This window comes from Mugil cephalus, chromosome 19 (genome assembly GCF_022458985.1).
Source record: "Mugil cephalus isolate CIBA_MC_2020 chromosome 19, CIBA_Mcephalus_1.1, whole genome shotgun sequence".
In the NCBI taxonomy this organism is placed as follows: domain Eukaryota; kingdom Metazoa; phylum Chordata; class Actinopteri; order Mugiliformes; family Mugilidae; genus Mugil; species Mugil cephalus.
Window position 1 is genome coordinate 18,955,801 of NC_061788.1, and position 23,574 is coordinate 18,979,374.

Genomic DNA, 23,574 nt, shown 5'->3' on the forward strand with positions numbered 1-23,574 from the left:
AGACAGTCTAGTGAAGTTGTTCTGTTTACTACAAGTCATGGTGTTACTTTTTAAACACACACTCAAACAAAAATCTGCAACCTCAACTTGGAAATCTCGCTGACATCAAAATGTCTATTTCAAAACAGATAGATCTGAACACAGAGTAATGATGAAGAGTACGAAATGCTGTCAGTTGTACAAGCCAAACTGCCTCCTCCTTTTGTTTATCTACCTCTTTCATTTCATCTTTTGGTTTTCCCGTCTATTCTACAGTCTTGATCCGTCCGCCCTCTTTGAAGCATTTATCCATCAAGCAGTTTGCTGTCGGTCTTATAATGTGAGGTGTGTGTACGTGTGAAAGAGGGTCTGAATGAGTAAGTGTGAGCGACAGAGAGATGGTGAGCAAGAGAGAGATATTAATCAGATTCAGCCATCAGGTATGTGTTAAGAACCCAGTCACAGAGAAACAGACTAAAATGTTTCTCTCTCAGAGGTGTCGTTTACTAATGCCTCCCGGCAGGTGTTTCAGGCGTCTACGGTATATGTGTGTGTCTCCTGCCTTTCCTCAACCATCACATGCACTCATACAAACAGAGCCGCCAGGTCCTCCTGCCTCCTGTTTCACAGCTGCCTTTGCTCTCTCACTATGACAGATGCATCCTGCCGAAAAGAACCACACCTTCTGCAACATTTGAGACATAAAACTATTCCGTGATTACTTACTTGACAAGTCAAATTCAGTGTCAGTGATGAGTACCTGTATTCATGTGTTAATCTGCATTATAATGTCATATTTAATTTATACTGAAAATATTGGTACAAATTTTACCCTGACAGGCACTCGTCCCAAAGAAGTAACAGATCTTAAAGGGCACCTATTATGTTGGTTTCTAGCACAATATTTGTATTCTAAGACACCATTAAAGCCGGTTAACAGGATTCACAGTAGGAAAATGTAATTGTTTATCTCATGCTGACTGCCAACTTGTGATTGGCAGCTTAACAGAAGCTTTTGATTTTATCTCACCCACTCACTGCTTTAAAGATTCTGTGACTACACTGACTGCTAATGATTTCTCATTCTTTACTGGAAACGGCAACTTCACAAAACCATCCACACATGTTCAACACAATCTGAACCCTGTATATGAAATGTGGACAGCATGAACATCCACATGAGGACATCTCTGTTTGGTAAATATTATGGCCATGACCTACATACAGTGTGATATAAAGGTGATTATTTGTATGCTGGAGTACAATAAATGTTTATAATACAACTCAAGTAACCTGTTTTTGAGGAAAAGACAGTGGCAATAGACTGTAGGTCTCATCACCTTTTACCAAAGCGTCAGAGTCTGAACCCTTTATTATATGACACGTTGGCAATGTTACTCACAAACCTCTGACACTGTAACATTATATATCTTACAGTGATGTTCTTCCTTTATGGAAGACAACCCAGAGTAGCAGAACCATACCAGTGATGTTGCTAATGAAATTTCTTTGTTTAACTCATCATGCATGTTGCTGGGTGGGGAGGATCAGTTGTAAAGGCTGTTAACACATGTTCTTGAACAATATAATATACATTTCGGCCGGTCCTCACTTTTTGGCTGTTTTAAAGATTAAAACTCAGTTTTAGGGTAAAGGTTACAATTATGTTAGGGTTAGGCATTTAGTGGAGATGGTTAGGGTTAGGGGCTAGGGAATGCATTATGCCAATGACTGTCCTCACAAAGATGGCCATACAAACATGTGTGTGCGTGCACACATGTGTGTATGACCACAGTTTACACAAGGCCAGGCCAGAAATGGTGTAATGGGTGGTGAATGGTGTAATTGCTCCACTGAGGGAGCCAATAATCAGAGGTCCACCGTGCTATTGTCAGAGCCTCCATCAGAGCAATTGCTCCCATGAAACCTCCTCTTCTGCTCATACAGAGAACGAGAGCTGACAGAAGGGCCTGGCCTCTCACAGTGTGATGGGCTCTTCAGACAAGTCAGCCATAATGGCTGACGCTGGAGGTCAAAGCTGAATATCAAGTATTTATGTATTAAAACCAGAAGTAGAGCAGATACCCAGCTATTTTAAAACATCCCCACTGCATTCATGAGATGCAAATGAGAAAAGAAATCCTACAAAGTTACAAAAAGAATGACAATTTAAGATTTTAAGACTTTAAGACTTTCCGGTGAAGAGCAGTGTTTAACAGTGCTGTGTATTGCCTGTGAAGTGAGAGTGTATGGTATGTGTGTGTGAGCTTGCCAAGATAAGGTAATAATAACAGCTCTGTGGGCGCATATGGCCTTGGGTTTGGGGAGCGAAGGTAATAAAGCATAAGAGTACTCACCCTGCTTGGACAGAGGCAGCATAGAGGCTGTTACATCTCCCCAACATTTGACCTGTCCTGAACCTGGACTTGACTTCCTCCCCTCCACATAGACACACACTTAAACATACAAAATCGGCACAAACACACAGAACTACAGTCACACTCTAGCTTGCTGACTAAGCTTGACAGTAGACACACATACACACTCAGTCGTGGTTAATGGGGTGACAATTTGAGGGCAAGGCCTGCATTACAACTTTGGCACCTTGCCACGTTAGCCTGGCACACACACACCTTGTTATTCTGTGTGAAATGACTAAAGACGGAGGTAAGACACTTTGTGGTTCCAGCAAGAAAGACCTCCAGATTTTGGTCTTGACTCTTATTTTGTAAACACAATACATACACATTATCTAAGATATGGTCTTTAACATTTATATTTGGATAATCATTATTAACACAATGCTAATTAAACTGATTAGGGTCTGGTGCACTGTTTTAAATGTGGCACAGTTACAGCGAACTGTGAACCAGTAGCTAAACATTTCATTTTAACCAGTAAAGAGTGGTTAATGAAGCCCACAGCTACAGTGGAGCTTTTAGTACAGAGATTAGTTACTAAAGTAACTCGGGTTCTATGAATCTGGTGAACTGGTGAATTTAACTGGCGAACTTTCAGATGAGGCATTACAGATTAAAAGGAACTATTATCACAGCATTACTCACACACTCCACATTGTGACTTTTACATGTATTTCATAGGCTTTTTTTCCTATTTTCTGGCCCATTTGATACAGTAATGGCAAAAAGACTATGTCCTAAAAGTAGTTTGTTTACTCTACTAATGGAAAGTTAAGCATTAAAATATTAATTTAACTCCAATACATTTGCAATTGTCCCAAACACATTTAAGGCACTATTTGGGCTGATTCAGGCATAATTTAACACAGCTTCTGTTATGTTTGTATGCAAGTGTATTGGTTTCCCTTGGTATTTCATTAGAAGACTCATATAAGTAAATAATGATAAAAGAAAAATAGATTGATAACTACCATACCATAAGTAATCTTTAAGAGGACCAAGCGTCCTATTTTGCTTGGCTGTGGATTTTCAATTTACTAGATTAGGAGATTCAAACTAAGTCTTAATTCAAAAATAAATTAAAGTAAAACTTTAGGGAAATTAGGACAAAACAGTTAAATGTTGACTTAAATGGTGTATTGATCTGTCTGTGTCACATGCTCAGTAACACATGTTGCCGTCTCTCCCCGGTTCTCTTGCACTTAATTCTCTCCTCTTTAGCGATCACATGGATCTCATCAGCAGAGGACACACAGAGGACTGACCAGGACACTGGTGATAATTGTGTATTGGATTCTGACAAAACACTCCAGCTGTAGACAGATGAAAAAGTCCCATTCAATCTCCCGTTGTCTCTCCCCTCTCCTCAGTTTTCTCCCCCACTTCTCATTTCACTTTTTCCACTTGTCTGCTCGCTCCATCACTAAAACCCGCTAATACAAACGCATGTCAGCCAGAAATAATCCAAAGATGAAAAAATCATTTGCCCTCAACATGAAGTCAATTATCCGCCTGGCTTTAAGTCTTGTCAGCAGTCATAATCTGAGCTGAATCAGCATGTATCATAACCACAGCTGCTTAGTTTGACCCTGGGAATGGAATTAATGTGTATCATGTGTAGCCACCCATACTGTCCTTCAGTCTCCAATCTTCCTAAACCCTGCAGTCATCCTCTTCTCTCAGGGTAATTGTCTCTGTATCGCAGAGCAGGAAGAGATCAGCCTCTAGCAATTATAGTTTAAAGGGAGAAAAAGATGTGGAATTTGTATGAATAACTACCTGAAATGTAATGTTTTAATTTGCATGAAATCTACTAACGTAAGGCTGGGTCAAGGTCAGGTTAAGGTGGAGTTAGGACACGGGTATTTACCTAGTAGTTCAGTTTATGTTAATCTCCCTTTTTTTTTTATTATTATTATCAGCGTATAAAGAATCTAATTTCAAGCAAGCATGGAAAATATTATGTTGACAGTTTTAGCGTTTTTTATGCACAGGTGAACGGAGGTCACTCACTTGTGTGTGGTACTCCATTCTTGATCCAAGGCTTTCACATAATTCTCTATGGTTTACTGGACTATAGGATTGTCTTCATCATAATCGTTCATCCACAGAAAACATTCTATACTTAATTACAATTTAACTCAAACCAATTCATGCATCCCACAAATTTAGGTGATATCGATTAACAACACTTAAAAAAACATCTAAATAAAGCATTTTAATTTAAATAGTGCCTGTTAAGTCACTATTTCTCACTGAATTACTGTAGGTAACACAATGGTGACTAAGCCAATGACCCACTGATAAAAGTCTCGTAATATTCATATATTTGCATAGCTGTGAACAGTGTGTCTATGGAGACATCCTGTATTAAGTCACTGCTAAAGTCATCTGTGCAAACAGATAAATCATCAAACAATTGCAGATTAAATCAGAGACTGCTGCTAAAGCAAACTGAACATCTCCCTCGACTGCAGGTTCATATCTCAAGCATTTAAGTGGAATAACACAAGCTGCCTTTTATTATGAAGCAGTCACAGGAGATGCAGTGTGTTTGTCAGTGAGTTTAGCGGTTACTGCTATTGCTCATCAAAAATGAGTTTTTAAAACAAGACGAGTCATTTTTAGCACTTGAAATATACCAGGAAGTGAAAGGAAAAGAAACAACAGCCACGATGAGCTGTGTGTGACGTCTTCATTAAATCAACAATAGCTCGTTTCGCTGCCCCCCAGTGTTACCACCAGTGTGTCACCAAAGCAACTAGAACTGTATTCTGTAATATCACTTGATAAATTATTATTGGTATATTCGTAAAACATCCAGTATCACTCAGTGTGGTATCTGTGCCTGTCTTTACAGTTATGAATGCAGAACACGAATCTAACTCTTAAGTGACAGCATAATCAACTATACAGCACAATCTCCTCCCAGCGACCTCTGTGCTGTACAGTAAAGGACACTGCACTATATGGATCCAAAACTAGACGCTGGCCAGTATCTCATATACATTTCAAGTGTGTACACCCTAGCCTGTCTGATTGCATTGTGGCTTGTTTCAATCTTCTTCTCCTGGTGTATTCTGCATGTGAGACGACCAAACATGTAGCATCCACCTGCTTGTATATCATATGTCACTGTGCATGTTTTCATGCTCACATGAGCACTGACCAATGGAGTGTGACAGAGAGAAAGAGAGAGGGAAAGCCGGCAAGCAGAGCTAAAGACCCAAAGCGGGAGAGCAAGAGCAATTTGCTGAAATCGGCCACAGAGAAATGGTGAAAAAAAATACAGTCACTGCACAAAAGACTTGGCTTCCTCTGTCGCCTATTTTCGATTGACATTTTACACAACGTCCACATTTCTGTCCTATAAGAGAAGACAATGGTTTTAAGGTTTGATCTCCAAGTTTTAAGGATTTGAATAATAGGGTATAATGAAGTTTCTCAACACTCTTTTCAATTGTCTCTATAGCCAATATCACAATACGCCTGCTTTGATTACCAGCATTTCAGCCTTTGCCTTTACGTCTTGAGATAAAGTCTATAATGAGTGCAGCAGACGTAGTTCAAGCAGCAGCTAAATTTGCCAGCTAGTCCGACAGAAACAGTCCCAGCATGTGACAAGCATATAGACGCACACAATCACACACTACTAGAATCCAAGTAGTAAGCAGTAGCAAGAATCAAGGAGTAGCAGCAGCATGCATGTGGTTCTCAGATAACACAGGAGTACAACAATCTGATGAACAACTTCGTCTCATGGTGCAGAGTGAACCATCTTCTGATCAATACAGCCAAAACCAAGGAGATGGTAGTGGATGTCTGAAGGTCCAGACCCCACCTACAGCCTGTACCATCAACAGGGAGTGTGTTGAAGTGGTTCAGACCTTTAAGTGGGTCTGGGTCTGGGTCTAGATTTGGATCGCATACTGGACTGATCAGCTAACATAGCATCAGTATTTAGAAAGGTCAGAGCCTCAGGGAGCTAAAGGCGCTTAATATCTGCCTGAAGCTGCTGGACATGATCTACCAGATCTCTGTGTTCTACTCTGTGGTGTGCTGGGGAGGCAGCACTATGAAGAAGGACACCTGACAGCTGGACGTACAGATACATGAGGTGGACTCTGTGGTAGAGGCAGGACCTTGAACAAACTCCAGTCCAATTGAAGAATGTCCACCACTCTCTACACCATGTCACAATCAGACAGAGAAGCTTTTTCAGTGACAGGCTCTCTCTGTCCTGCTCCATGGACAGTTTGAGGAGGTTGTTTGTCCCTCAGGACATAAGACTCCACACTGACAGTCACATTACTATAACAAGCTATAGGAAGACAGTCACAAGCAAATTAGAGGTGTAGCAAAGATAAAGCCCTGTGTGGCTGCACTTTCACCTGAAAGCAAAACACATATCACCCAAGAATCCAAAAGTGAACCGATTTCCAATTTGTTTTTGTAAAGCAAAACATTTAACTTTAACTTGACATTTGTGCCACAAACTGAATTTTAAGCTGTGATTCTTACCTTAGATCAGTCACATGCTGCATTTCCATTACCCCTAGAAATGGGCAAAGCCCAAATATCACAATAAAAAAAAAAAAATGGTAATGGAAAAACCTACATTTCGAAAAATCTGTCAAATATCGCTAAAACATTTTTATTCTTTCATGAGGTGGTTTTTCAGACATATCAATATAACAGTTTAGTGCAAAAGTGCAAAGGAAACACTTTTTTTTGCAATTCCCCATCACCAACATCACTGGAGATGTTCAGTTCATTTGAAGTCCATCTTCCTCAATGTGAACTTAAGAGAATTATGGGATATCGCAAAATGAGACTTTACAAGAGTTTCAGCTCATTCGCAAAACACCTTTGAATTGAAAAAAGTGAAATTGTACTTTGTTGAAATTTCAGAAATGTAACTTTTATTTTGCGAAAATCTGGTAATGGAAATGCAGCTACAGTGAACTTCTCTCTACACTTTATGTACACAGGCTCTGATCCCTAGGAAAAGAAAGATGGACTTTTTTTTACACAGCTGCTCATCTTTTGAACCTTGGAGTGTGCCATCAGTCACTTACCACTCTCTAAAAATGATAAGCAGGATATTTTCCTCAAGATCTCTTGACAGCGTTTTGTCAGATGTATTTGTTTTCTTCCAGTATAAATTCTGAAGTGCTGCACTTAATGATGTGCAACAATGTGAGTACAGAGACTGAAAACTACACCAATAAAACAGACATCAATCAACTATACTAACAAGACAACACCCTCTTAAATTATTCACACTCAGGAACCCTCGTCGGGCTCGGCTGCCAGTCACGTGCCTCCAGCAGAGAAGAGGACAAGTTAAACCTAATACTATGAGCACCACTTTTGCTTTGGCTCAACACATTATGAAATAATTACACGGTTCACTTAAAATGTGCAACCTAACCCAACACAGCTTGAGCCGATTCTCACCGTTTTCTTCACACCTCCTCCCTCCCACCAACCTCTGTTTTTTATTCCTCCTCGTTTTAAGGTGTTGAACGAGTGGCAGACGACAGATGGTGTGGAGGATGCAGGAGGTGTGTGTGTGTGTGTGTGTGAGTAGGCAAAAGATAGATAAGAGAGCTCTGCGGTATCAGATGACCAGCGGGGCTCCTCTCCGGTTTTCCCAAACATAAAAGAGACATCTGGACCAGCTCACAGATCACTGTTGGTCCTCCCTGTGTGTGTTGGGAAGGAAATAATGTAATCTGACAGGCACGCAAAAGAGGATTAAGGTTTTCGCTGGTGGTCTCTGTCTCAATATGCTGGTGATTAAAACGAGGTAAAAAAATAAAAAAATATATCTTCACTACACCAATGTCAATATCCAACCCAGTCACTCTCATCTGAAGGCTTTCAGAGTTTTACTCCAACCCTGTTCTCATAACTCACATCAGAGGACTTCACAACCACCGAGGAAGTCCTTCTCTCAGGAGATTATTTAAATCATCCTCTCTTGTACTTACATAACTCTATTAAATTCCTCTTCTTCCTCCTCCAGTAGAGCAATCACTGAATGGCTGCTTGCGAAGGAAAGATTCACCACTGAGCGAATGATTGTGAGTGTGTGTACACTATGTCTTTACTATAGTGCGGCAAAACAGGAAACCACAGATCATCAATCATACTAAGGGAAAAACATTCAATGACACCAACCGTGCAATGAATAAGTTACATTTGCCAGTACTATACCTCTACATACAAAGTCGGAATTTCTGAATTCATTCAAGGGGAAAACAGTTTGAATCGTGATCATTTAGGATCATCTACACCATGTTATGATTAATTCTTGCAACCTTGCCTGTAAAAGAAACAGTATGAAGGTTGTATTGGTTGGAATCACCTCATCAGAACATAAGGAGAGAACAGAGGTTGATTCATCACATGTTCAGGATGCAGCCAAGTCAGAAATGAGAATCCAAAGAAAATCTTGGTTGACCTGAACTAGTTACAGGGAAAAATAACCTGCACATTTTGTCTTCCCGGTAGCATTAGTAACCAAAATGCCTATTTAGATACATCAGCCTAAATTCTAAATATAAAATGCTACATAGGTTGATGAGGTCCATTGTGTCTTGTATCTTGTCTTTGCTGTTGCAAAGTTTATGCTTGAAGCCACACTAGCAACAGTGCTAACCACTAGACCACCATGCCACCCCACATAAGCATTTAAATAAATTGCATTCCACCCTAAATGGTCTACTTGGTTAAAACCGAGGAATCAATTTAGACAACTGGACTACTTTAAAATACTGTACCTCTGTTTAAGACAGCTAAAAGGAAATTAATAAAAACTTCCCTTAATCATGTATCTGTCACTTCAGAGAGGTCTTACTATCTCTCCAATAATATAACAGTATCTGAGCAAGATAATCATCACCTGAGGAAATGTGTGTATGTTAGCTCCATACACTCCTCTCTTTGTCCCCAGCTCATAATTATACCCGTCAAAGAGCAACAGACAAACCCGAAGTAACAATGGAACCTTGCAAATCCTCATTGATATTCAAAGCAGACCTCCTGCAATCTCATGACTCCTATGATGGCTGACACTGAGCCTCAGAGAAAAATACTCAACAGGCTCAATTCATACAGTATATCCCTCCTGGGGTTAAGGCAACTACACACAAGTTATACAACTTTCAATCAATGTTAGCAGCCTATACAGTCATTTGCATGCGAATGAACAGTTCCTCCATCTTCATATTCATTTTATTCATTGTAATTGCTGTAAAATACAAACCCAGAAGTCAGTATTCAAATACAGACTTACAGATGCTGTTGAAATGTAACAAAGCTCAGAATATCATTAAAATATATAAAAATGTGGACAGCAATGATTTTTTTCCTAGATTGCAGCTGCAGGTTGAATCAGTCTCAAACAACAGTCCCATAGAGTATGTCAACATGAGTAATTACCGTAGAGCTGAATCAATACCTCTCTACAACAATCTTAACAAAGGTTGAGCATTATATTCTCAAAAAGCTAGAATTTACTACAGGACTCTTGAGGTTCATTTGTAGCAATGAATATTGAATAAACCTATAATTATCTTACAGAGACCACGCATCATCATGACCACCTTCCAAAACCACATTGTCTAGGTCTCCCTTGTGCCTGGGTCTTCTGAGGGTGTCCTGTGGTGTCTGGTAACAACATTTTGTTAGTGGGTGTCTTTGGGTCCTATGGGTTGAGGTGTGGGGCCTCTGTGGATCATCCCACACATACTTGATCAGTTTCGTATCTAGTGCATTTGGAGATCGGGTCAAAACCTTGTGCTGTTCTTCATGCTTTTCTTTTTCTTTTAGGTGTTTTTAAACACTTTTTGTGTGTGTGTCTGCATCCTGCTGGGGATGCCTGCTGTCATCAAGGAGTCACTGCTAAGGGGGTGTGAGTGCCTGGTCTGGTCTGGGTGGGTGGTACATGTCTAAGGAACATCCACCATCTGATCAAGAGAGTCAATTTACTTCTCCTGTCAGTGAAGTGACGTGTTGTGGCAGATCAGTGTATTCCACTCTATTTTAAGAAACAAGGTAAATCAAGGTAAATCTTTTGAACAGTGCCTATGTTCTTAATTTGTTACTGTATCTATTACTGCTGCACTTTATACTGCCTATTTACCAACACTTTAATATTTTTATATTTTAATGTTTTTGTGTAGGATTTTTTGCAGCAATGTTTGTTGCCGTTGTTCTTCTGTCTTGATTGTTATGACGGGTGCTGCTGCCTTTCTTGGCCAGGTCCCTTGTGAAAGAGGTCTTGATTTCAATGTGTTTTTTATCTGGTTAAATAAAGGTTATAATAATAATAATAACTACAGGCATTTGTATGTAGAGTCTGTGTCCCAACTACTACAAACTTCATTTTCACTTGAGATTGGACTCTGTTGGCCCCACTCAGGCCTTAATGCAATCACGTTCCTCTTAAACTTGGAGAACCCTGTGGACTAATAGAAGCAGTCATTTTCCGCCTGCAGACAGAAGTGACCAGAAATGGAAAGATTCAGCTCATTGACCGGATATTAATGGCTGCTTCCGGTGATTTAGCACTGTGGATTCTATGTGATGGATTGGGGACACCTTAGCTGTGAACTGAAGCATTTGGTGGCTCCATTGTAAAGCAATTAGACTGTTACTATTGAGTCACTTTGGCAGGGAGTCTGCAGAATGGACCCCAGGTGGGCCAACCAGAAGAGGAAAAAAATTACAATGGAGTAAATGATGAGATATTTGACCCCAAAGGAGGAGAAACAAAGGAGATCTCCCAGATTTAGTGCTACAGACAAAACTCAGACTAAGTAGGCAGTTTAAGCTTCTGCATCAATTTGAGGCTGTACCTACGGTAACTGCCCAGACTCTACACAGACCCCAAAGGCCTGACATGCACCTCCCCAGAACCTCTTCTGCAAAACTTCAGCAGGTAGCCATGGTTAAAAGTGAAGCAATATGCAGAAACAACTGAAGATGATCATGTAGTTTTATATGAAAAACTAAAATATCTTAAAGGTCCCATACATTGTAGACAGTGAGATCACCATGTAGTTTTCAATTATGAAGTCTAGGTGCCTAGGTGATTTGTAATAGTAATGTGTGTGTACAGTGTGTGTGTGTGTGTGTGTATATCTATATATATCTATATATCTATGTAATATATATATATGTATAATAAATACATATATGTATAATATCATATATATACATATATATATAATATACATATATATATATATATATATATATATACATATATATATATATATATATAACATATATATATGTATATATATATATATATATATTGTATATATATGTATATATGTATATATATTATATATATTATATAATAAGTATATATAGTATATATATATATATATATATAATGTATATATGTATATATTATATATATATATATATATATATGTATATATATAGTATATATATGTAATATATATATATATATGTATATATATGTATATATATGTATATATATATATATAGTATATATATATTATATATTATATGTATATAATTATGTAATATAATAGTGTATATATATATATATATATATATATATATATAATTATATATATAATATATATATATATATATATATATATATATATATATATATAAATAAAATTTTCATTTTTATTCCTTTGTCCAGAACCCAGAACTAAAATTCTGTCACTATACAGTCGAACTCCCAATAAAGTTTTTTTATTACATAAAATCACCATACACATATTAATAAGGAACATGGGCACTTTAGGACTGTCACTGAACGGTTTTAACTTTTTGATTGATTTATTCATTTTTAACTAAAGATAAATGTGACAAATAAATAGAGACAAATAGAGGCGAGCTGTATAAAATAACCGAAAGAATTAGCGTTTTCCAAATGATGCCATGTTTTCTTCTAAATATCTATAAAATACAATACAAACTCCTCTCAGCGTGTTTCCATCACCTCCCACTCAGTCTTCACCATCCAGCCTCCAAAGCCAGTAAACATTTCAATATCCATCAGGACAGCATGCCACAACACAAAGCCAGTGAGGATTGGCCTCCGCCCACTTAATTAAATCAATTTATAAATATTTCACATTATAATTACAGAGACAAATAGATATGAGGAGCTACAATAGGCCTGGAAGTACGGCACTTGCTGGAGGGGATGGACAATACATTTAAAATCAATCGTAACATATCATAACAATATTTTTGCATTATTGATATTCATCACACTATAGCCAATGTAGGCAAAAAGCACATGTGAAGCGATCACTCAGTTGTTTTATGGGCAGTGAAGTGTGCTCCAGTGTTATGCATTGTATCCAGAACTTCATTATTCATTGCGCCATCCATCCATTCTGCTTCTGCTTCCTCCCCCTCCCTTTTTGTTTCTCTCTGCCAGCTCCTTAACCACTGCAGCCTAAGCAACACTCGATCTCTTCTATACTCCCTCCTGATTAAAAGTTTGATAGAGTTGTACTTCTTTATCCAACTGCTCACTACTAACTCAAACAGTACAAAGCGTCCTCTGTTCTTGTCTGTGAGAAAAAAGTGTTCTCAAATGTTGAAGTGCTGTAGTGGACAGGAAGAAAGGAGAAGAAAGGCACAGTCCAGCTTTTGATTAACAAAGTGAACATTTGTTGGTCAGGAATACTTACAACACTCTGACTGAGTGGTTTGTAGGATTGGAGAAAGGCTTCCAGCATGAAGGACATAGTTCAGAGACGGCCCAATATGTTATTTTAAAATGTAGAAAACACAACGCAAACAAGAGGCACAGTTTAGGTCACTTCATAAGATGATGGAACCGGGCTAGATCTGTGCAGTTGATGGAGATTTACCTCTGCCCTTGAGGCAGGGTGTTGAAGCTGTCAAATATAAGAATAATAAGAAAGAGAAGCGCTGATTCTCCAAACGTAAGCCTTGTCTTCACACTCATATGCTCACACACAATCACAACTGGAAAGTGGCCAGTTCAACCTAGTAGCCAAATAACTGCTGACTAGTGGAGCATTTAGGTGCTTAGTCTTGCTCAAGGATACCGCAAGGTTAGTTTGTGAAGTAGCACTAAGCGTGTCCCAACATTTCAGCCTGCTCTTCTTCATTTTAGGCAGCTGTTACAAATAGAAAACAAGCCTAAGCAGTCCATATATTAAAGTCTTTGATTTTTGTTACAGCATCTGCAAATCAACTCTGATCACAAGTACTGCAATAAACTATAAAGATGGGATGTATTCTTTAATCTTTGAAATAAATGTTGCCCTAAATGTTACAGGTAAAATAAAGTAATCACTAGCTTCAGTCAAACATTATTATTTACTGTAAGTGGAGCTCTGCACCTGAGAGCTTCAAACACAGCTGAGAGCTATAAAACGATGTGCCAATATTTGTCCCTGTGACTTTGTTGACTGCCTTTCAAATCCAACAGGAAAGAATTTGCAGTGACAACACAATTTACTCTTGTTTTTGAAATAGGAAAACTGTAAGCTCAGACTTTATTCAAGCTCACAGGGTGGTTTTATTCTAAGCACATCTGTATTCTGATGAAAAATTCATGGAGAAAACTAGAAAAACCAATTAGCCAAAATAAATAAATAAACATGATACAGGAACTAATATCCAAATGAAAGAGACGGTCTTGAGATACCACTAAACTGTGATTATGCGCTGCAATAAAACTGAATGAACTCTTATTAAATTCAATTTGACAGAATAATTAAATGCAAAAGTTCCCAGACTCTGACGTCAAATCCCCTTGACTAACTCGTCCTGAAAGCAATAAGCCTTGACTTTTTGCTGTTCTCACCCAATTCTGCCAGTGCAGAAAGAAACAAAATTTACTTATCCTCGGCAAAGGCGTTAAGTTTGAGGTGTTAAAAAATGATCATGTAACAAAACAAAAGGTTACTTGCATAACCTCGCAAATCTTTTCAAACATCTGACAGCAAATTAAATGGTTCCTTCAATATGGCTATGACCCATCACATTCTGTTTTTGTGGCTCACACAAAAAATGGAATGAGTTCATTAAAAGACAGAAGTGATATCTACCACATACTTCATTGTCCCCTTTCATACAAATCATAGCAAGTGCAATATTATCTGTATACTGCAGACATAAATTATTTGTAGGAGTGCACATATACACTAATAAGTGAAGTGCATGTGAATATACAATAACAGACCTTCAAAGGCTAATAAATAGAATCATGGCAAAAAGAGGCCAAAAAACAGTAAAGTGTTAATGTGTGAATCCTGGAAGGCCTGTTGAGCATGCATGGATTTAGCAGCACCCTCATTTGTATTCATTAACATAGATCACAGCAGTACATCCTCTGCTGTATGCCACTGGATCTGTTAAGGGTTAAGTGTCTTGCTCCAAGCAGGATATGTCAGCTGTAGTTGTTGAGGGAGGAGAAATGTTCATCTTTGCTTCACATTATTCAACAGCACAAATATCTTGAGGGCGCCTTTAGGCAACAAGATGCACTCCAAACTTCAATGACTCAGACATGAAATCTGCTGCTCAGTTTAGAGAGACAGAAACACATATAAACACAAAGCCAGAGGCCAGGCCTTAAGGCACTCACTCAGACTCATTGATCCCAGGCTTCATAACCGATATCAGCCTGAGCCTTTCTGAAGATATAAAACTCTTCCAGACTGGTCCCACTGAGAAAGTTTCCCGCATTTCCAGTCTGCGTGTCATATACTTCCACTTTTTCCACAGGCTCTTGCAGCGGTCAAAACAATTTACTCTGTTATCATTTTTCTGTATTTATTTTCCTCATCATCATGACATTCTGGGAAAGCAGTCACTCTTGGCAGCTCAGCAGACAATTCAGTCCGTCTCTGCAGTACAGACATTTGCAGGCTCTTTCAGCTAGTATTTCCTCCTTAAATAAGTTACAGAAAGAGTTAGAAACACCAACTGTAAAATCTACTCCTACTTTTTTCAAACACTGATGGTTGGAAAAATATTTAATGGAGAGTAAATTGCACCCATCAGTCCCAACATGAAAACTCTTGTCAGATCACATGAATAACATCAATCATCTAGTGGATGTTACTTATACACATACAGCGGCAGTAGCAGGTTCTTCTAGCAGAGCAATTTGTCAGTGCAGAGACAAGGAGTGTTAACCTGGCCTCTAAAATCCCCAGATAACAGTCAGAGCAAGAAAAGTCTGCAAAGGCACCACTGTGGAGTCCCCAGGGCCCTAAGGATGTGCTGCCAGAGCCAGACACCACAAGACACCCACAGAGGTCAATGCAAAGACAGTAGGTCTTTCTTGTGTACGTGCTAGTGGCAAATGTGAAACCAACATGTCCCACAATACATACAATAATAATAATAATAATAATAATAATAATAATAATAATAATAATAATAATAATAATGGTAAATGATTGACTGAACATGCAAACATGAACATGGCTGCTAATGATGATCTTGATCCACCTCTTGTTGTATAAACAGACATTTTCTTAACAAACATGCAAAACCCTTTTAAAAAGTTTAGCTTATATAACGGTTATACTATTGCCCATTTGCTCAGCCAGAGAGTGTTATGTCCTCTCCTTTATCTCAAACTCACAAATAGAACCAATAATCCCACACAAACAACAAAAGCAGACTGGCTTTAAATAGGCTTTTGCATTCCATTTTGTCTTCAGCACATTACTCATTCACAGAGTTATCTCCACAGTGTACGCTGCTTCTCGGGCTTAATCCACAACACTTTAGCAAATTTGTGTTGCCTGATGAGTTGAGGAATAGTCCCCCGGAAGCAGTGAATTATCGTGTCAGTCAGATGACGTGTCAAGGACTTCCTCTGACTCTCTCTACTTTATAAGAGCCCAGCTTGGCCGTGGTTCCTGGAGTCACTGCCAGGGTTATCTACCAAGTCAGCATTTAGCCAGCACTACCTTTACATTATCATCGTTCCTGTGGTATGGTGGACAGTCAGGAGATGTGACCAGAAAGGAGCATAAATTGTATTATGGTGGATTCAGAGCCACAACAACATTAAGACAGACAGGTATGTTTGTTTTTCTGACTTTTTACTTTGTGAGGAATTGAGGTTACTAGAGTTTCGTCCAGGGGATGAATAAAGCATTTTTCTATTCTATTCTAGAGAAACAAGTTACAAGTTTTCCTATCTTCCTTTGGTCTTAATTAGTTTATACCCCGTCTATAATAAATAGGTTGGTTCTATCACTAACCTGTTAAAAGATCAGACGGTAAGGGCATTAAAATAAAACATGAAGCTGAGGCACCTGCCAGGGACACTGACATGCAAAGTCTTGGCCACACGTTAGAGTAATGGGAGCTGAGTGGCCTGAAGCCGCTCTGCAGACTGCTAATGGTCAGCGTTGATTAGGTGGTGGGAGGCAGATAGAAATCTCATTACACTATTAAGTGATTCATGGCTTGGAGCTGCATGATTCCATGGTTCTGACAGAGGTTCATCTTGCTCGACGTTGTCAAATGTGGGCCTTCAGTTTGCAGTTGCTTAACCTGCTTTTGCATGTTATTATGCAATGATAAACTTTAATGAAAGGACCACATGCAGTTGCATCTTTACCTCTTTTAAGCAGTTTGTCTGATGTGAAGTCGTTTTATTCAGAATGTTGGGGCAGGAGAAAACTCGAAAACAAGTTATTCCAAACTGCAAGCAAAGTTAATATCAGTACATATACCGATTTTACTGGGAAGGGAACAGAGGAGGAGGTTACTCTTGAACACTTCTAGAGAACTCACAGATATTGTCTTCTCCATTATTAAACATCCACACACTACAAGATCTGAAAATAAAAGAACAAGCATGATGTTATTTAGATCACAAGGTCAGATCACTGAATACACCACCTGATGTGCTCTCATGGGGAAGCCGACATACACAAAACCTGCTGTGACATCAAAATAGTTAAACAAAAGAGGCTAAAACTGAAAGCCAAAGTAATGTGGAAAATGGCTGATGTGGTCACGACAGGCTGTCTATTCATCAGCAAAAACTGAAGGTGAGATGTTAACTGTCAGTATCAATATTTATCAACAGTAGTGTGCTAATATTAGCCACGAGAACTAGGGGGCGTACAGCTAGGGGAGCTTGACACCAACATCAGCTGCTTCATAACATCATTTCTCTCAGTAGTTATTGTTAATGACATCCAGATTTTAAATCCTGAACATCAAATATGTTTCATATTAATCTGAGTGGCTCTGATGCATCTATGAGCAATTTGGAAGGTTAAAGGGCAGATGTGTAAATGCCTAACCAAACCAGACAATCTGGGTAAGGGTCAGACCTGACTGTCTTCTGTTGGTTAGGAGTAAATCTATCCAAACTCTACTTCAAGCTTTAGCCTGGTCAGTGCTCCCAACAATCCACCACCAGTTCCCCCCTAAAAACTATTTTGGCATTATGTGGCTGATACGTGGCAGCATGACTTATGATGTGCTTCACAGGGTAATTATTTGTAAAGCCAGCCGTTGCTTGGGGTTGCCGTTATTTCTGTGGGTGAGGTCAGTCAATGCTACATTTCGCTGATAACTATTTTGAGTGGCTACTAAAAACAGAGTTAATGAGTGCATTTGATCCAGATTTAACTATAATGTACCAAGTGGCTAAAAGAAGCAGAAAGAAAAATGTGTGATCTCTGAACTGGGTTTGTCACTATAACCACTTTTTTCAGTCATTTGCATTGGCTATTCAAACAGAAAAACAGTGATTGTGGTGCTTTGAAGTTTGATACGCTGCAGAAGCAGAGTTCAGTTTGGGGTGAAGAGACTGGATGAGATGAATTTCTGTCACAAGTGGATTCATCAGGAGCATTTGGACAGCAGCGTATTCAGGGATGACATTTCATCTGTCAAACATGCCATGAAGCTTATGCTGGCCAAGCTCTTCACAGACTCGACTGGTACAATTTTTAATCTGACTTTGAAGTAAATTTTAAGAACAAAGAACACATAATGATGAAACCAGTTTAAGAACAGTATTAAATTGTACGTATTCAGTAATTTAATCATAAAACAAGTATATGTTCATTCAAAATGTTATGATTTGTTATGTTTTGATTCGATGTGTGTTCAAACAAGGAGTAAGAGCTTTTAGAATCAACAGCTCAGTAGTTCAACTACAAGTCCCTTAACTGAAAAGTCTGTATAACATGTAAGAAGTGGAACAGTTATTCAACTCCAAACTTAAAATTTAGCACAGCTTTTTTGCTGACGGAGCACCACATATTCTGCTTGTTCTGACAAATCACTGAAGGTATACAATCCCCACAGTCAGATAAACACAGTCACAGTATGCAGCGTTTGTACCTATGGAATCACATGTGGGTCTGGCAAAGTTTAAAAGGTTAAAATGATTACAATTCTAAAAGCCTGTAATAACATTTAGGCTAAACTGAGAAGGCATAAAAATAACCGAACTCAAGCATTAATGACCTCCAGTGGGATTTTATCTGAGGCAGACTTCCCGCCTGCTGGCTGGGTGCCTGATCTCCCAGGCTAATAACAGTAATAGGCCAAGCAGCAATGGAAGCAGTGTAACTAGTAGCAGTCAGAGTTGAAGACATAATAGTCATTATGGATGGAAGGAGAAACAGAAAAGAAAATTTGCTAAGATGCCCAGAGTGGTGCGCAAGAAAAAAGAAAATAAAGATACACTGAGAGCTCAAATCACAATTGGGAAAAACAAATAGACATCATGTTGGCGTTTAACTCCATCTTTGTCAAAAAAAAAACAAATACATTAACTAAGCTAAGAACCCACAAGTATCTTTCACTTTCTTTATTTGCTGAGACAACCTAAAATGTGTAGAAAATGGATAGGAATAACAGGGTCAGTGTGAGAGAGCTGTTGATTCAACTGTGTTTACATTTTCAAGACTGTACTATTGAATTGTATTGTGTTGTACCAACACATGCCTCTATTACTTTCACAAATTTAAGTCTGCTGGCTTAGCTAATTAACAGAAACACTTTTGTGTTTAATTCAGTAAACAGCAACACAAATCCTGTTGAATTACTATCTTTCTGACTCCAAAAAGGCAGAATCAACCAAAGAACTTATAAACTTATAAATGATAGTGGGCAGTATATAATGCATCAGGGACTTTGACCCTTTGAACCTTATACCTGGAGTAAAGCCTATATGTGCAGTATTTTGGATTAAAAGCAGACAGGAGATTGCTTTATGGCTGAGCGTTGCATAAAGTGAAATAGAAAAATCCACATGAGAAGAGACAGACAGCAGATGATTTTTTTTTCAAGATCAGGGAAGGTTACAAAGGACTCAATTTGAGCTATAATCCATGGTTGTAAGAGGGAACATAGCCGTGATCTTTCAACTACAAACAAAAAATAAGTACTTTAATAAGAAGCTTACAGAAATCTAAACATTTATGAGTATTACTACTGTGACCAGTCAATACAGCTGCTTTTAACATACTACACTTGAAGCGCAAGATAAAGCATTGACTTTTTCTTTTGTTTGCCCAGATCAGAGTCACGTTGACATTTAAAAAAAAAATCCTTGATGGTGCTACTTTAAAGATCTGCTAAAACTGACTTAAGCAGTGGTAATGCGCTACATAACACGGCCACATGGATGTGAAGGAGTGCAATCGATAACTAAGATATGGAGGAGAGATGTGAGAGAAGGTAAAAGCAGTTAGGTTGAAGAGGAGATGAATTTCCAGCACCATGGACAGTGCACATAAAACCAAGGTCCTCACAAGGTTTCCTCCTAAATCAATCTTTAGTGTACACATATCAGACATGGTCTTTTATCACCTCATTTACTAATAGGTTTTCTTTATATTCAGTGGCTGTGAACGTAGTGCTAAGAGATGTGAGTTGTTGTTTTTTTTTATTCTCAGTTTATAGCTTCACAAAGACGGCAACATTCACACAAACACTACACACCACGCTCTGGTTACCAGCTGCTGTGAAGGTGTCTAGTTACATACAAGCTTCCAAAAAATAGTGCTGTTTACACTCCAGTACTGCTGTAACACATGCACACTGCAAATGACCAATTCTGTGTCCAGTCAACGAAAGGAATAAATCGATGCTTCTTAGTTGCAAGAAGTCAAATATAGACACTGGGGCCAAACACATGATTAACACGAGCCCTGAGCATGAGGTTTAGAGGACAAGGCCACTGCAAATAGTTCCCCTGAGTAATAGTCCTGGAGTGTTACTGGGAGCTGCTGATTTGTAGTTGCAATTTAATGGATAAATGTATCGTCCGCAAAGGCTGCGTGTGCAAGTTTGAGCTGCAGAAAAAAAAAAAAAAAAATTAAAAACTTACCTTCACTGCTTCAGCATGGGTGACTTTGTCGAAGACTTTGTCGTTGACTTTCATGATCTGGTCACCGATCCGGAGACCTTCTTTCTCCGCCAGGCTCCCCGGCTCCACCAGTGACACGTAGATGCCGACGCCGTGCTCCGAGCCGCCGCGGATGCTGAAGCCCAGGCCCTCGTTGCTCTTGTGCCGCTTCATGGTGACCTGCCGCAGCTCTCCCGGAGGCTCGTGGATAAAGTTCCTCCCCAACAGAGGCACCAGAGGAGCTGTCCCATCGCTGCTGGTGCTGAAGCTGTCTGGCGAGCCCCGCAACGCCACCTGAAACTCCGGTGGGTTGTTTGGCGAGTAATGCCCCGGGGGAGTCGGGCTGGCGCTGGGAAGATCGCCCGGGGCCGGTTCGGCGTTGCCGTTGCTCGCCACCAAATCCGATTTTAAGTAAAGACCCTCCGAGGTGTACTGCTCGAAAAGGAGCTGGTCGGAACGGGGAATAACCAGGCGCAGCATGGGAAGAAGTTGCCGCTTGCTGGGCGCGTTGAGGATCACGTTGAGAGTCTGGACCAGGTCGTACACATTGCGTTTGGAGTGGTACACGTTGAGGCAGTGGATGAACTGCTCCCGCTCGAAGTCGTTGAGCAGGAGGTTGAGCGCGTTGTGCAGCTTCCTCACGTTGGCGGAGAGGGTCCGCGCGCTGGAGGCCACGGAGTTTGCCGAGGAGCTGAGCGACATGCGCTCCAGGTCGGTGCTGCTCATGCTGGCGGCGTGACCGGGACACGGCGCCACACTGCTGCGGGTTAAAGAGCGCGCATTACGGGCATGTGGCGACGGATTGGACCGGCCCGTGGCATCACGAAAACTGTAAGACTTGCACGGCGGACTTGCGCATGGTGTCCCGCTCTGACAGGAGAACCTGTTTCACTTGTTTCGGTGATAGAGTGACGAAAGAAGTTCTATAGGTAATTAAGTCCAACTAATTCAATACAGGTGTGATTAACTTCTTAGCATTTACTATCAGTTAGTTTACACGAACGGCTTTCTACAAACTCCACGGTGCGTCAGGTCAGGGCACGCAGCAGCCTCGTGGAAAACTCGTCCCGCTCCGTCACAGGGCTTAGTAACGGGCCACGTAAGGCTCTCAGCCTGCGTGTCGTCAGCTGCCGTCTTATTTATTTTTTTTTTTTCCAGGAGGTCAGGTGGCCACCGAGCTGCCGCTTCTCTGGTGTCCGCCAGCAGCGTTGAACAAACAACACCACAAAGGAAAATTAGGCTGCACGCATTTGCTGCGTTTGCACAACCAGTTCAGGAAAAAATAAGCGCAACTATTTCCAAGAAGCCGAAAAAAGAAAGAAAGAAAAAAGTTATTTTAGCGCTGTTGCCCAGAGGAATTCGTAATATTCCGCTTCGGTGCTGGTTTTTAGCTCCAAGCGACGTCAGAAATATACAAATTTATATATATCCACCTGACACCCAAAGAGCGACGTCGTGGGTTTATTATCCGCTGGGCTTATTATCCTGAAGCTCGGTGCGTCCTCCCTCCTGACGTTCCTACAGCGACTAGTGGGTGAAGAGCGGCGTCTCTCTCTCCACTCTGGCCGTCCTCAGGCAGGAAATGACGCAGCCTCGCGCGGCCGGTGCCTTGTTTGTAATCAACGACTCGCGCTCGTGCCAAAACCGCTACCAGCGAGCGAGTAAACAAGAGCCATGTTCTGCCAACGCAAACACGGAGGAAAAACACATAACACAATAAAATTCAAAAAACTGGCTCAACAACAAGTGACCCGTCTCGTTCTTCTGCCGGCTCTCTCCGATAATAATGGGCTGCAACTTTGTTTTCAATTTCCTCGCCATTCCAAGGCCCATTCCGAAGTTACGAAGTAAACAGACGACGCAATAAATAAAAAAATAAAAAAAATACAAACAAAAAAGACGTGAAATTGTAATATAATATTAATGCTAAGAAAATTAAAAACTACCCCATCCTCGTGACTATTAGCTTAGATCGGCTTAGAAGCGCAGTATCAATAAAGTACCCGGATGTTGAAGCAACTAAACTAACTTTGTTACCTGTGCATTTCTTGCTATGCCAGAAGACAACGACTTCCAATGTGCTTTTACCTTTATTTGTTACAATGTGCAGCAAGGGAAGGGAAGGACTCAAATGAAAGACTTGTGACGGGAAACAGAGGAGCTGTAATGAAACTTGTTAAAGCAGATGCGGTTCCAGCATGTTTAGTGTCATGGGTGAATATCCCTCTATGTAAAGAAGCAATAATATTCCATTGTTACATACATAATATCATCATACACAAATAGCTAACAGCAACATACCTTTGCCTCTGGCACGTTTTTCCTCATCTTTTCTCTGGGCCCCTGATGGCTTTGACCTCTTCTTCTCTATGGTGTTAATATGTTAGTGAACAATCACTGCATTACCCATCAGTCAGGAGTCAGGGCTAAACCATTTCACCTCGATGGTGTCAACACTGCTTTTGTATTAACTTAATAATTTAACACAGTCCAGGAAATTTCTGCAAAATGATGGGCCTATGTTAGCAGAATAATAAATGAATTCATTTGTGGATTAATGGACCGCGTTCCCTTTGTCAATTGCCTGCTTGCCTTTTATGTATTTGTTTCTTTAAATAGGATCCAGACAAAGCATTGTATCAGTGAAGTCTAAACTTCAGTCAATGCATTATACAGAAGTTTACTTATATACTACTCCCATTTCACCTTTCCTGAACCTAATTACTGAAGGGTTCGCTGGTTCCTGGATCCCTGTGTTCAAATATGCACACCACTAAAAGTTGCTAT

General features: G+C 39.8%; 1 protein-coding gene across 3 annotated transcripts in view; it reads right to left on the reverse strand.

The window, feature by feature from the left end:
• The window catches only part of whrna (whirlin a), a 130,696-nt gene extending 107,935 nt beyond the window's left edge, over positions 1-22,761 (reverse strand). For all 3 annotated transcript variants that reach the window (XM_047570742.1, XM_047570741.1, XM_047570740.1), the window contains exon 1: positions 20,770-22,761. In XM_047570742.1, coding sequence (XP_047426698.1) covers positions 20,770-21,513 — 744 coding nt within the window. In that variant the 5' untranslated portion in view covers positions 21,514-22,761. The remainder of the gene's footprint in view (positions 1-20,769) is intronic.
• Between the last annotated feature and the right edge of the window lie 813 nt (positions 22,762-23,574).